The sequence below is a fragment of the Lactuca sativa genome, chromosome 4 (assembly GCF_002870075.4).
Source record: "Lactuca sativa cultivar Salinas chromosome 4, Lsat_Salinas_v11, whole genome shotgun sequence".
NCBI lineage: Eukaryota > Viridiplantae > Streptophyta > Magnoliopsida > Asterales > Asteraceae > Lactuca > Lactuca sativa.
Genome location: NC_056626.2, coordinates 134,063,319 through 134,078,521, shown reverse-complemented (window position 1 = coordinate 134,078,521; position 15,203 = coordinate 134,063,319). Strand labels below are relative to the sequence as shown.

General features: G+C 39.1%; 1 protein-coding gene across 1 annotated transcript; it reads right to left on the bottom strand.

Moving 5' to 3' along the window:
- Window positions 1-11,154: 11,154 nt before the first annotated feature.
- LOC111877339 (uncharacterized) lies at window positions 11,155-11,613 on the bottom strand. Its single transcript, XM_023873860.1, has one exon. The coding sequence runs from the start codon at window positions 11,611-11,613 to the stop codon at window positions 11,155-11,157; it is 459 nt and encodes a 152-aa protein (XP_023729628.1).
- Window positions 11,614-15,203: the final 3,590 nt, after the last annotated feature.

Below are 15,203 nucleotides of genomic sequence, written 5' to 3'. Positions count from 1 at the left end.
TCTTCGTTATAACTCGGATTTCGGCATTCTTTATATCTTCGGAATCCTTGTTTCGACCACTACAACTTTATCCAATGATATCAAGTTTATTTTAAACTTAAATTTCGACGCTTATTTTTATTCTTAATTAATCAAACCACATAATTAAGCAATTAAGCACAAAACACATAATACTCAAATAATACATTATTATTATTTCAAAACGGGTTACAAAGGTTAACCTAGACTATTACATTGCTAAAAGTGGCAAGCCTGGAAACACAGGCGTTACAATTCTCTCCACCTTAGAATGATTCCGTCCCCGAAATCACACATCAACAAACAAATGCGGATAGCGACTCAACATGTCACTCTCCGTCTCCCAGGTGAGATTCGGCCCATTCGTGTGTTTCCATCGGACAAGCACTAACCCAACCATTTTGCGTCGCAACTTCTTAGTCTTTCGGTCAACAATTGCCTCTGGTTCTTCAATCAACCTTTTGTTCTCATCAATTCTCAATTCAGAAATTCGAATTATATCGGGAACTTCTCCCGTGAACTTCCTCAAATAACACACATGAAAGGTGTTGTGAATTCCATTCAGTTCTTCGGGTAATTCGAGCTTGTAAGCTTGGTTCCCAATCCTCTGAAGGACTTTAAACGGTCCAATAAACCTTGGACTCAACTTTCCCCTTTTACCAAATCTTATAAGTCCCTTCCACGGCGAGACTTTAAGCAAAACCGAATCTCCAATTTCAAAAGTCATCGGTCTTCGCTTCTTGTCAGCATAGCTCTTTTGACGATCTTGAGCTGCTAACATTCTTTCCCTAATTATTTTCAACTTTTCAGCAGTTTGATGAACCAACTCCGGTCCCATAAACTGCTTTTCCCCAGCCTTAAGCCAACAAGACGGCGTACGACACTTCTGTCCATACAAAGCTTGGTACGGTGCCATCTTAATGCTCGAGTGAAAACTATTATTATAGGAAAATTCTACCAACGGTAAATGTTCATCCCAATTACCTAGGAATTCCAAGGTACATGCTCTCAGCATATCTTCAAGTGTTTGTATTGTTCTTTCACTCTGACCATCAGTCTGCGGATGGTAAGCTGTGCTTAAACATAACTTGGTACCCATTTCCTCTTGTAGACTTTTCCAAAACCTTGAGGTGAAACGGCTATTACGATCCGATACAATCGTTAACGGAACACCGTGAAGCCTCACAATTTCCTTCACATAAGAATTTGCAAGCTTTTCCATAGACCATTTCTCCTTGGCCGCTATGAAATGCGCACTCTTAGTGAATCGATCAACGACCACCCAAATCATGTCGTGACCATTCTTTGTTCTGGGCAGTTTAGTGACAAAGTCCATAGCAATGTCTTCCCACTTACCCATAGGCACAGGCAAAGGTTGTAAACTCCCGTACGGTTTCTGATGTTGTGTCTTGACTCTCGCACAAGTCACACACTCGGCCACATACTTTGCAACATCAAGCTTCATCGTCGGCCACCAGTAGTAGGGTTTCAGGTCCCTATACATTTTAGTGCTACCCGGATGAATCGAGTACATGGTCTTGTGAGCTTCTTCCATCAGAAGATCCCTAATTCCTCCTGACTTAGGTACCCAAATACGATCTTGGAATACCTTCAGTCCATGACCGTTAGTACCAAACACCAACGTTTTACCCAAACGTTCCTCCTTTCGGTCATTTTTCTCAGAAGCTTCCTCTTGAGCTTTCCTTATACTTTCCACAATAGTCGAGACAACTTCAATTTTCAACGCTCTTGGCCTCTTCCTTTCAAGATTGACTTTCCGACTGAGAGCATCAGCAACAACATTAGCTTTACCGGGGTGGTAAAGTATCTCGCAGTCGTAGTCTTTAAGTAATTCTAGCCAGCGTCGTTGCCTCATATTCAATTCTTTCTGATTAAAGAGGTATTGGAGACTCTTATGATCAGTGAAAAGTTTGCACTTCGTGCCATAGAGGTAATGCCTCCATATTTTCAGAGCGAAAACTACCGCTGCCAACTCCAAATCATGAGTCGGGTAATTCTTTTCATGCTCTTTCAACTGTCGAGACGCATATGCTATCACCTTTTCTCTTTGGGTCAAAACACAACCCAATCCAACACCAGACGCGTCGCTATAAACAGCGAAGTCTTCAACTCCATCGGGTAGAGAAAGTATCGGTGCCTCGCATAGCTTCTTCTTTAACTTCTCGAATGCTTCTTTATGCTTCTCACTCCAAGCATAAGTTGCTCCTTTGTGGGTCAAAGCTGTCAATGGAGTAGCAATCGAAGAAAAGCCTTGGATAAACCTTCGGTAATATCCGGCTAATCCTAAAAAGCTTCGAATCTCCGTGGGACTTTTCGGTTGTTCCCACTTCGTCACAGCTTCAATCTTCGCTGGATCAACCATTATCCCTTCTTGGTTGACCACGTGACCCAAGAATTGGACCTCACGAATCCAAAAATCACATTTGGAGAACTTCGCATAAAGCTTCTCCTTCTTCAAAACTTCTAACACTTCTCGCAAGTGTCTGCCATGCTCCTCCTGGCTTTTCGAGTAGATCAGAATGTCGTCTATGAACACTATCACGGATTTATCAAGGAAAGGATTACAAATCCTATTCATCAAATCCATGAACGCTGCTGGAGCATTGGTTAGTCCAAACGACATAACCAAGAACTCCTAGTGTCCATATCTAGTTCTGAATGCAGTCTTCTCGATATCTTGCTCTCTTACTTTCAGCTGATGATATCCTGACCTAAGATCGATCTTCGAGAAATAGCTCGAACCTTGCAATTGATCAAACAGGTCATCAATCCTCGGCAACGGATATCTATTCTTTATTGTTGCCTTGTTCAGCTCTCTGTAATCGATGCACATTCTCATACTTCCATCTTTCTTCTTTACAAATAACACCGGAGCTCCCCAGGGCGATGAACTAGGTCTAATGAAACCTTTGTCCAACAACTCCTGAAGTTGCATCATTAACTCCTTCATCTCCGTCGATGCTAATCGATAAGGTGCTTTTGCAATTGGCGTGGTTCCTGGTAACAAGTCTATTCTGAACTCCACTTGTCTATCAGGTGGTAATCCAGGAAGATCCTCGGGGAACACTTCCGGAAAATCACACACCACTGGAATGCTCTGCATCACCTTCTTTTCCTTCTTAGCATCAATCACAAATGCTAAATATGATGTACATCCCTTGGTCAAACACTTTCTGGCTTTCATTAGAGAAATGATTCCAGAATTCACTCTGCGTTTGTCCCCATACACCATAAACGAATCTTTCCCAGGCGGGTTTACTTTAACTATCTTCTTCTTGCACAAAATTTCGGCATCATTGGCGCTAAGCCAATCCATTCCCAACACGATGTCGAAACCATTAAGTTCGATAGGCAATAACGCCTCGTGAAACTTATTCCCATTCAGATCAATTAAGATGCTTTTCATACGATGGCTAACAGGTACAAACTTGCCACTAGCTACTTCGACTAATAAAGCATCATCTAGTCTATCAATAGGCAAAGCTAGCTTTCTACCAAACTCATGCGAAATAAAGGAGTAGTTGGCTCCAGAATCAAACAATATATGAGCAGGTAATTCGTTTACGAGAAAGGTACCTGAAGCGACATCAGCTTCATCTTTCGCAGCCTCAAGTGTCATCTGGAAGGCTCTCGCCTTCGGCTTTGGTGGAATGTTGGGCCTAGCTGCCTCCTTCTTCTTCGGACAGTCTTTCAAAATATGCCCCTCTTCATTACACCCAAAACACATCCTTTTGTTGTTCGGACATTCATTGGCAAAATGTCCAACCTTTCCACACTTGTAGCAGGTCACATCCTCGCTACATTTCCCAAAGTGCTTTTTCCTACACTTATCACACCACTTCGCTTCGCCTCCTTTTCCTCCAAACTTTTTCGAATCAGATTTCGAAAATTTGCTTCTTTTACCGGAACCAGATGTTCCCTCAAACTTTCTTTTCTCACCAACCTCAACCTTGTCGGTGGTTCTTCCCTTTATCATGTTCTCCACAGACTTGGCAGCCCAGATAGCTGCCTCTAGAGTAAGTGCCTGACGTACCGGCACCTCGTACTCCCATGGAAGTCCCTTCGCATACCGATCCACCTTTGTCAGCTCGTCTGGAATGATACGCAAGGCAAACTCCATCTTATCGGTGAAGTTATTGGTGTACTCATCCACTGACATGCTACCCTTCGTCAATGTCAAAAACTTGTTCTCCAACTCCAACAGATTTTGAGCCGAGCAGAACTTGCGCTTAAACTGCACCAAGAACTCTGCCCATGACAATTGCAGTGGCTCATTAGGGCTTAAGGTCTTCCCTAGAGTGTTCCACCAACGAACAGCTCCACCTCGGAATTGACGCACGGCATAGATAGTTTGCAACTTACCTCTGCAGCCACACGTCATGAAGGCTAGCTCCATTTCGGAGATCCAATCCATAACCCCAATCGGATCCTCCTTTCCGTTGAAGGTCGATGGTTTGCAAGTCAAAAAGTCCTTGTACTTGCATCCCATTCCATCATTCCTTCCTTCATGGTTATCTTGCCTAACTATCGGTGGGTTGGCTTGACCAATAGACCCACTGAAGTTTCCTCCTTCTGAGTGCCCTTCATTCAGTTCAGGCTCTTCCACACGAATCGACAGTTCTTCACGATTTTGTTGAAGCAACCGTCTAGTTTCATCCATCTGACGATCCAACATCGTCTGAATCATCAATTGCACACCAGCCATGGTTATTGGCTCTGGTGCTGCTGCTACGACAGGTATTGGCTCAATCATTGGTGGTTGATTCCTGTTTTCGTCAGCATTTCCAACTCCACTTTTTGTTCTCACCATTTTGATCTACACCGAATAAGGTGAAATTAGATCCTCAATCATGATAGATATTCAAATCATCCTTATCACTCCGAAACGTTTACATGCTAGTTCTAATATCGTAGACGTACGCTTAGAATCCTACACACATAAGGTTTCTAGATCCGGTCGGCAACAGACCATAGATCCGAACAAATAATATCATATCTGGCAACATATAACATTTAGCACATAAAGCATTTTAGGCAACTTTCCTAAAATAAACTAGTGCTCGTGTCTAAAACATAACAGACACGCATCTCAAAACTTCACTTAGCATTCTAAGTTTAAGTCTAGAAATCCAACAAATTCCTAGTTCGCTTAAACTAATGCTCTGATACCAACTGTGACATCCCCAAAATCTCGGCCAGAAAAGACCGATTTTCATTTATGCTTTTAAATATTTTCAGAGTAAATCCTTTTGATTTGAAAGAGTTGCGGAATTTGTTCCCAAAAACAAAACATGATAAAACATTGTTTACCGAAGCATTTCATAAAAGAAATGTAATTTCATTATAATCAAAACTCGGGGTGTCATGTTCCGATACAGACCAATAAGCATAAACGAATACATTACAAGTCATATAACAAATATAAACATATGCAGACTTGTAAACAAAACAACTTGATGGTTCATCCATCTCATGCCCTTCCGCCACTACCTGTAATACAATTTAAAACTGAGTGGGTCAGGCTTGGGAGCCTGGTGAGCATATAGGGTTTTCAACCCACAATAAATAATCATATTTAATTTTCACCAACCAACAATAACCCAATTACCCATTCCCGTTATTCTCACTTTAATGTCCCTAAAACAACTAACATAAGGGACCTAGTCTAAGAATATTTCATCGGGGCGACAACACATGCTTCGGGGGTACCTCAGCAATATAAGTCAAATAAGGCAACCATGAGGGGGATGGAGTACAGCGAATGAACACCCAAGTTCATTAACACCTACAGGTGGCGAACCTGCTAATGTTTCCACAAGACTGTCTAGAATAGCCAGTGGTCGTCATCTAAACTCCGCTAGATGACTCAATCAAACAACAACGAGGCCTCTCATCTGTTTATTACACACCAACTGTCTACCCATGTTCTACCCAACATATTAGTAGATAAAAATATACATTTGTATACATAGTTTAAAGAAAACCTGTATAGCATGCTTTAATCAACACATATATCACATAACAGATGAGGCACACACACATAACACATATCTCATAAAGAAATAAGCAGATCTATAAGATAGAAGAGAGTGAATACACATTCACACATAACACAACCAAATATATACACATAGCACGTATTTTTATATAAAATACTTCGTATTATTGTACTAGAAAGAAAATAACTACACACTCACTTGATCAGAAGATGATCGGACAACACTACGGCTTATAGGAGTAGTATTCCTCAGCAGATCTGGAAGATCTTCACAAAAATCGACTTTTCGCGGGCAGAGCTTCGACTCGGAAACCGCACTTTTCGGGATCTTTGGGATCTCGGGACTTGCCTCGGGGCTAGAGTATAATACCGGGGCTTCGGGGTGTAAAAATGCAGAGCTTCGGCGCAAAGATGAGAAGAAATGAGCAAATAAACCCTGAACCCTCGCATCCTATTTATAGTGAAAATATCTGATGTACTCGCCGAGTAGGGGACACCTACTCGCCGAGTTGGCCCATACTCGCCGAGTAGGGGACACCTACTCGCCGAGTTGGTCCATGTGGCGGCTTTCTGGTGGTGCCACGTGTCAAACTCTGGGTGGTGCCACGTCACCCCTATCGCGTGTTAGCCTTCGAACTTAGAAAAATCATAACTTTCGCATACGAGCTCCGTTTTTGACGTTCTTTATATCCACGCGTAGGTAAAATCAAGATCTACAACTTTCGTTTAGACTCCGTCGGCTAAATCTTGACCGATCTCAAATTTAACAGTAGGAGGAGTTTAGACTGTTAAACGACCGCGAAGAATTCGTAACTCCTTCATACGAACTCCGTTTTCGTCCATATTTTTACCGTTGAGTTCCTATTAATGAGACCTTCAACTCTCATTTAGGTCGCGTAAGCCAAAAACCGCTCGAACTAAAATTCGAGTTTCGGGTCGTGCACTGCTAAGCCGAATCTTAGAAAAATCATAACTTCCTCATACGAAGTCAGATTTGGGCGTTCTTTTTATCGACGCTCTTAGTTTAACATATTCTACAACTTTTGTTTAGATTGCTAAGGCTAAATCTCGCTCTATCGTAAATTCACTATTTACGCTTTCCGGTGTCGTGCCGGTTTTGCTGTAAAACTTCGACAGGTCATAACTTCTTCGTTATAACTCGGATTTCGGCATTCTTTATATCTTCGGAATCCTTGTTTCGACCACTACAACTTTATCCAATGATATCACATTTATTTTAAACTTAAATTTCGACGCTTATTTTTATTCTTAATTAATCAAACCACATAATTAAGCAATTAAGCACAAAACACATAATACTCAAATAATACATTATTATTATTTCAAAACGGGTTACAAAGGTTAACCTAGACTATTACATTGCTAAAAGTGGCAAGCCTGGAAACACAGGCGTTACAGAACCAAACCCAACCGCCGTTCGAGCTGAAATTCGGAGGCGAGGGCTGGACGACGCCGACGCTTGAGAGATTCCGACCGGCACTGCCACCTGTGCCTGAGAAGTTTCGACCAACACTACCACCGTTTCAGCCACCACGTGAGTTCCAGCCACCATTATTCTGTCCACCGCCACGACCGCTGTCACACCCCCAAACCAAGGATGGCGGAAACGTCCGGGGGTGGAGGACTTCATGTAGAGTATCACAACAATGAGTATAATAGTGCTCAAAGTAAATACAACCATCATAAATATAATTGAAAAAGTTACACCAAAGTATATGTTTACATGATTCGAATCAATTACATTATGATACAAAATGAACTGTTTGACGACTTATCGTCCCATCTTCAAAACGTTGTTGATTTCCTGTTTCACTGAATTCCTGAGAATACAAGTAGTTTTGAAAAGTGTCAACACAAAGGTTGGTGAGTTCATAAGCTTTTGACAGTAAGAGTTTGACAATCGATCTTTATAAAGAGATGTATGTTACCAAGAAAAATCTAATATTTTCCTTATAAAAGTTATGTGGTCCTAAATGCTAGGTCCGAAAATGAACAAGTATTTGTCGTACTTAAGGATATAAATGTGGTTTTAAATTGGCGTAAAACCCTTTCTGATTTGAGAAAAATCCCGAAATGAATGATGTGTGGTCTTAAATACCAAAACTGAAAATATACCATAATATCTGTAATTATTGATATAAAAAGTGATTTTAAATCGACATAAAACCCCCTCTTGATTCATGAAAATCCCTGTAAACTTTATGTTGTTAAATCCCTATGTGAGCCGCTATAATCATACTAATGACTGAATAAACCTGCCACGGCGTTTCTCAGGCGTCGCGAAACTGAAATGACACTTGTCACCTCAGACATGTCGGTCTAGCTGTTGCAAGCAGCTCTGGTGTGGGGTGTCTAACCCAATATAGATCTATACACAATTATCACGTTCTCCCTCCAGGAGACTCTGATTATAACTATCAGGAATTTAGATTCCGCACTCGAACGTACAGAAGAGATTGTCTCACAATTTAGGTTAACAAGTTTACGTGTGGTGTGCATGAGTGTAAAACCTTTTTCTGTGGGAATAAAACCTTCCGAAATGTGTTTGTTGTGTTAATGGAAACATAAACCATACATATTATAGTTTATCCCAAAACGTTTGTAATGTATAAGAACTCTTTTATGAAAACGCATTTGTGTTATGAATCCATAAACTATGCTTGTTATAGCTTAACATACGTGTTCTAAATGAATGAATAATCTTATTACGAATGACTAAGTTTCAGTTTATGATGATAAACTATCAAGGAAACACATTTAATATTTAGAACTTATTGTTATACACTTTGCTCAACATAATACAAAGTGTTATCAAAATTTATATGCTATTAACTAAATTTAACCTTCCTGCGCTGTTTTAGAAAAGTCATAGAAAAATCATATGAAGTCGAAAACTAAATCCGTAAATTCTGAGAGTTCCCAAAATGTGTCTAGTTTACTCATAATTTTATCATGATTTTTAATAACCTCCAACTTGGGTGAACTAGTCCATAATCACAGACTGGTCCGGATTGGTATTTGAAATGATAGGCAGTTTTGTAAAAATCACCATAAATTGTAGAAAAATCGTATGGAGATGTGCAAGTAGTCATTTTAAAGATAATAACTGGAACTACTTACACCTCAAACAGTTTTTCAAACAAAAATGTTTAAGTTGTCCAAAATAGTCTGTGAATGGAGTCCAACTTTTCTGATGAAAGCTGTTAGAAAATTTTAGTTATGTTCTTGGTGTTTTAACTTGTATTCGCCCCCTAAAAACTTGAGAAAATATGAAAATTTAGGGGTATGAACTCACCTTGAGTGATTTCAGTAGATAAGTGTTGAAGAAGAGAAGTGTTCAACTCAATAACACTTGATGAATCACTTGAAGATTCGAAGATCTAACAAGAAGGTGATGATGTTTGTGTAAGCAATCTATGATTTTGAGTAGGAGGATGTGTAATAATCATAAGAAGGATGATGATACTTACTAAATGAAGGAGAAAAGTCTTTGGAGTATGCCTTGAAGTTCTCGAATTTGAGAGAGAAAGATGAGAGTTTGGAGTGTGGTTCTTGGTGGAAGAATGAGAGAATGAATGAAGTGTGAGGAGAGAGGGTGGATGTTCCAGCTCTAAGAACGTGGGAATGGCTGAAAATAATGAGAAAGGACTTATGAAGTGACTAGGGATAGGCTGGTGGTGAATAGTGACATGGAGTGGGTATGGGAGTGGTTGCTTGTGTCATAGAATAAAGGAAAGTCAACACTCCACCTTTGTACTTCACCCACTCTTTTGGATAAGGTTTTATCCTTAAAAAAATGATAATTTAATAATTATGGGTCCTTATATGTTAAAATAAAGTTTTGGGTGAAAAACCCATGTTAAAACAATTAAAAACGGGCCTAAAACGCGAAATTAGTCGAAAACCGGGAGAAAAAGGCCATTCCAGCGAGACCTCTCGGTCCTAGGCCGAGGTTCGGTCCCTAATGCAGCTAGGCGCGAAGCGAAGGCTCGGTAGTCTTAGAAGCGAAGGCTCGGTCTCAGAAGCGAAGGTGATCAGGCCCGAAATGTACCGAAGGTTCGGGTTTGGGTGATGTGCGAGGTTTGGTTGCAGGAGCCTTCGGGTTCGGTTCTTTGAGTGAGCTCCGGTTCAGCAGCCTTCGGCTCAGAAGGGTTCGGGTCCTAAGAGGACTTTCGGGTCCTAAGAGGGGTTTCGGCTCCTTAAGTCCGTTTTTCGCGTAGACTTCCGTTTTTGGGCTGTTTTCGCCAAATTCGAGGGTCGGGATGCCCCGAGTGACTATAGAAAGTTGAGAGAGATTTGGGAAAGATTTCACATACTTGGAGAGATTTAGGAGATATTTGACATGCTTGGAGAGATTTCTCATATAAAGAGATATTTGGGAGAGATTTCACATTCATGGAGAGATTTGGGAGAGATTTGACATTCTTGGAGAGATTTCACATACAAAGAGAGATTTGGGAGAGATTTCACATTCTTGGAGAGATTTGGGAGAGATTTGACATTCTTGGAGAGATTTCACATATAAAGAGAGATTTGGGAGAGATTTGACATTCTTGGAGAGATTTCACATACAAAGAGAGATTTGGGAGAGATTTCACATTCTTGGAGAGATTTGGGAGAGATTTGACATTCTTGGAGAGATTTCACATACAAAGAGAGATTTGGGAGAGATTTGACATTCTTGGAGAGATTTCACATACAAAGAGAGATTTGGGAGAGATTTCACATTGAGAGGGATAGAGTGAAAACGATTGAGAGAGGTTTCATTTGTGACCTTTTTGAGTGTCTGGCTTCGCAATGCAAGGTCCGTAAACCCCGTTAAGCCTTGTTTAAGGATCTTGCATACTCCCGATGAGTATGCAACATTGTTTTATCGGCTTGGCTCGCCACGTACCATAATTTTAGGTTAAGGAGATCTAGATGTACGCACTTTTCGAGAAGCTTGAGTCATTCGACGATTGAACTGCAACATGCATTGTTCTTCAAGCAGCAGGATCGATCTTGCTTCCAAGAAGGTGGGTAGTGGATTTCGGTGACGTATCATAATAGCCACATGATCAAATTTCTGTGAAAGACCATAGATTAAATATGTGACACTATTCTTTTATGGTACAGGTGCTTTCAATGTTATCAAGGAGATATGCAATGGAATTTATGCGGGCACAGTAATCAGTAACAGAAGAATCTCCCATGACAATGTTTCGAAGCTCATTGTCGAGTTGAATCACTTTGGCGTCTTTGTTGTCACGAAAAAGGTCTTCAAGATTCTTCCATATTTGACTAGCAGTTGCGTTTCTCTTCAAAATCATTTGAAGTAGCGATTCGAATAAGGTGGCATATAACCAAGACTTAACAACGTAATTGATTCTATTCCATTCCTCATCATCCGGTTTGTCTTTGGCAATAACGAGATGATCAGAGACCCCATAACTGATGCAGTGAGTTTGGAATAACTCCCTCCAAGCATCATAGTTTAACCGCTCAAGATCAAGCGGCAAAGGCACGACAGATTTGATATTGGTTATCCCGTAAGGTTTTTCTACAGGTTTAGACATTGAGAAAAAGAAGGGGATGGAATAAGTTGAAGAAGAAGATGACAGGCAGAAAGAAAGGAGAGAGATCGGCTAGGAATACTAGGATAGCTATGATACCATGTTTTGGTAATGATTTCCCTGTATCTCATTCATACATTAGCAAATGTTTAAATACAAGAAATCATACAAGGCCATGGGCTAACATATACAAAGGAAATACAAAAAGGATTATACAATTGAACTAATAAAGGAACATATATAATAACCATAAATAGATGAGATGTTGGCTGGCTAACAGATAGGTGGTAGATGGTAGTTGATAGCGGGTAGCAAGTAGCTGTTGCTTTTATTTGTTATATAAATGTTTGACAAAAGTAGCTGGAAGCTTTTAAAACATGTAAAAGTATATAAAAGAGCATCTCTTAACATATAAAATAGAAACATAATAATAATAATAATAAATTGATTGTCTAAACTGTTCTTTTCAAAACTAGGAAATGTTCGATAATTATGCACTACAATACTATTACAAAATCAAAAGTCATACGATAACATAAAAAATATAGTAATAAAATCATCGACGTCGAACATTCCATATTAAGTCAGATCACCCAAATACATTAACAACGACTAAATAACAGTAGGATATGGCTAGACTGGTATTGCATGTCAAGTGGTTAATGTTGGATCAGGTGTCTATATTTCTGTAATTTTCTCAAAATAAGGATCATTTTGAAGTTTTCTCAAACAGATGGATCATTACAGACTATTATAAAAACCATTTTTGTAAACTTCTAAAAGATAAGGACTAATTGATAATTTTATAAAAAAATAGTAATAAGACGAAAAATTCACTGCTTCCTAAACATATGGACCATTGAATAAAACATAAATTATACACACAGATTATTTATGTAGTTTTTTTCTATCATAAAGACCACTAGATAAGTTTGTAGGCATTACTTCTATGATTTGTTCAAATATATGGACCATTAAATAATTTTTCTAATTTTCTCAAAGTGACCATTTTGTAGTTTTCTCAAACATAAGGACCATTAGATAGTTTTTATAGGGACCATTTTTGTAAATTTCCCAAAGATAAAGACTAATTAGCAATTTTATAAAAGTATAATAATAAAAAATGCACTACTTTCAAAATGTGTAAATGATAAAAGGGAAGTTAGCCCCACGGTATCCAGTGTTGTTCTTTCTCCTTAAGGTTGAGGGTTCAAGTCTCGTTGTAGATATATATGGATTTAAGGAGTAGTTTAGGAGTAGATTAGATTTGTCGTTTCAATATATATATATATATATATATATATATATATATATATATATATATATATATATACACTAGGTGTAAGACCCGTGTATTAGACGGGTTTGTTACAAAAATTAATATAAAATTTTGAACACCAACCAATTATTAAAGTAATACAACACTTATAAGTAAAGACTTTATTGTGTAAGCATATAATTGAACCCAAATTACAAAAAAAAATCATATGTAATTGAACCTAAATTACACAAAAAAAATGATTAATGAAATATTCTAAATAATTGTTAAAAATCATAGATTTCTAAATACTTCTTTCAATACAACATTAGACGTCTAATTGGTAAGATTACCTTATTTGTCTAAAATTAATATTTTTAATCCGTTTCTGCTTTTAACTCTAGATAATGCAACATACAACTATTCATGTTTACTCAATGGTTGTCTAAAAAACAAACAAACCTTTGATAGCGATTGTCCTTGACTTTTGTTTATTGCCATCGCAAAACATACAACAAGTGGAAAATGTCTTCTCTGAAAGGTGAAAGGAATCCTTTTATCCGAAGGGGTTAGTGACATTCTTGGAATAAACTTACGTTTTCCTATATTACTTCCATAAATTATCTCTGTTTGTATAACACGCTTACCCAATGCTATAACTCGTAGCCTTGTTCCATTACACAACCCGTATTTCTGGTCAATATTCCTTAATAATATAACCAAAACACAGACTTTTAATATCAATTTATGAATTGGCGAACCTCAAGGTCTAAGGCCATTTAGAACATCATTATAGTATAAAGATTCGTCGAAGTCATCGTGTACAAAATCCGAATGACAAAGACTATCTGAACTTAAGTATTTTTTTCATCTCCAGGAAATAATGATAACAAACGATTGTTTATTTATTGAGCAACTTCATTTTTCGGTGCAAGGATTGCTCTTTCTTGAAAAAACATCGGATTATTGGCATTTTTAATAATAGAAGGATAGACAAATGTAATTAATGAACCAATAGGATCCGATGAATTTGTAATAAGAATAACATCTGGTATATCAATAATTGCCTCCCCATCATTTAAACCACCAACATTTCCTTCACTTATATCCAAAATCTAGTTTGCAAATGTAGCTGTTTCTTCATTATTAGATGTTTGAAGACTTAACCTCATGTTTTTTGTTAATGTAACGCCCCGTTCCTAAGAGTACCTAATTGTGAGTCCCCGGGATTTAAGAGAAGTGGTATTTTGATAATCTTATGGGAAAAGTGGATTAATGAGGGCCAAGTATGAAGTTTGGGGACTCGCCAAGTACGCCCAGCGTAAGCTGGGATTACGCCCAACGTAAGGCATATATGGACGCGGGTGCAAGGCTGAGTACACCCAGCGTACTAGAGGTACGCCCAGCGTACTCTCAGAGTTCTAAAACCCTAAATTTAGGGTCAGCCACTATATAAGGAACATGTTGGTGCATACCCTAGCCTCCATAAGCTCTCCCTTAACCTCAGAGACCCTAGAAACCCGTATTCCCTCCATTGTTGGGTGTGTTTGGCCTTGGAAAGCTCTTTTTGGCAAAGAAAAGCTAGAAGAAGAAAGGAGAAGTTGTCAAGGAAGGAAAGGAACGATTGGAGCTTGTAGATCTGAAGAGATATCTTCCTTTGGAGATTATTTGAGGTATAAAGCTTCTTGTTTGCCATTTATTTTGCATAGATCTAAGTGTTGTGAAGTTTTAGCATCTTTCTTGTCCCAAAGTTCTCATCCTGATTCATGTTTTGTGTTGGCCGAGATTATCTGTCCTTTCAGACCTTTGGAGAGGTCTTGAGTGAGAAAAATGAGGTCCCAAGGGCTGTAATTGTTCCATGTGTGAGATATATAGGTCTTAATGGATTAAGACCTTACATTAAGAGCTTTTGGACGTCCCAAGTGATAAAGTTTGAGACTTTATGAGTCTTAGGCGTATTTAGCCTAGGGATCTGAAGTTTGGGCTTAAGAGCTTAAGCCATTAAGAGGTTATAAGGACTTAATGAGTAGCGAAGTTACGCCCCGCGTAGCTGGTCAGGGCCCCGATCCTCAGCTGCGATTTAGTGTGTACGCCCCGCGTACCAAGGAGGGTACGCCCAACGTAGTCCCCCTGATTGGACCTTAATATTGGGCCCTAGAGTTTGGGCCATTTGTGGGTAGTTGGTTTATGGGCCAAATCTGGAAATTATGGATAGAGTGTTTTAGGCCCAATTATTGTTATGGACCTTGGATCTAGGCCCATTTGGTGAGATGGGCCCAATTTGGTAAATTGGGCCAATATTGGACTTTGTATAAGATTTGGACTTTGGCCTTGG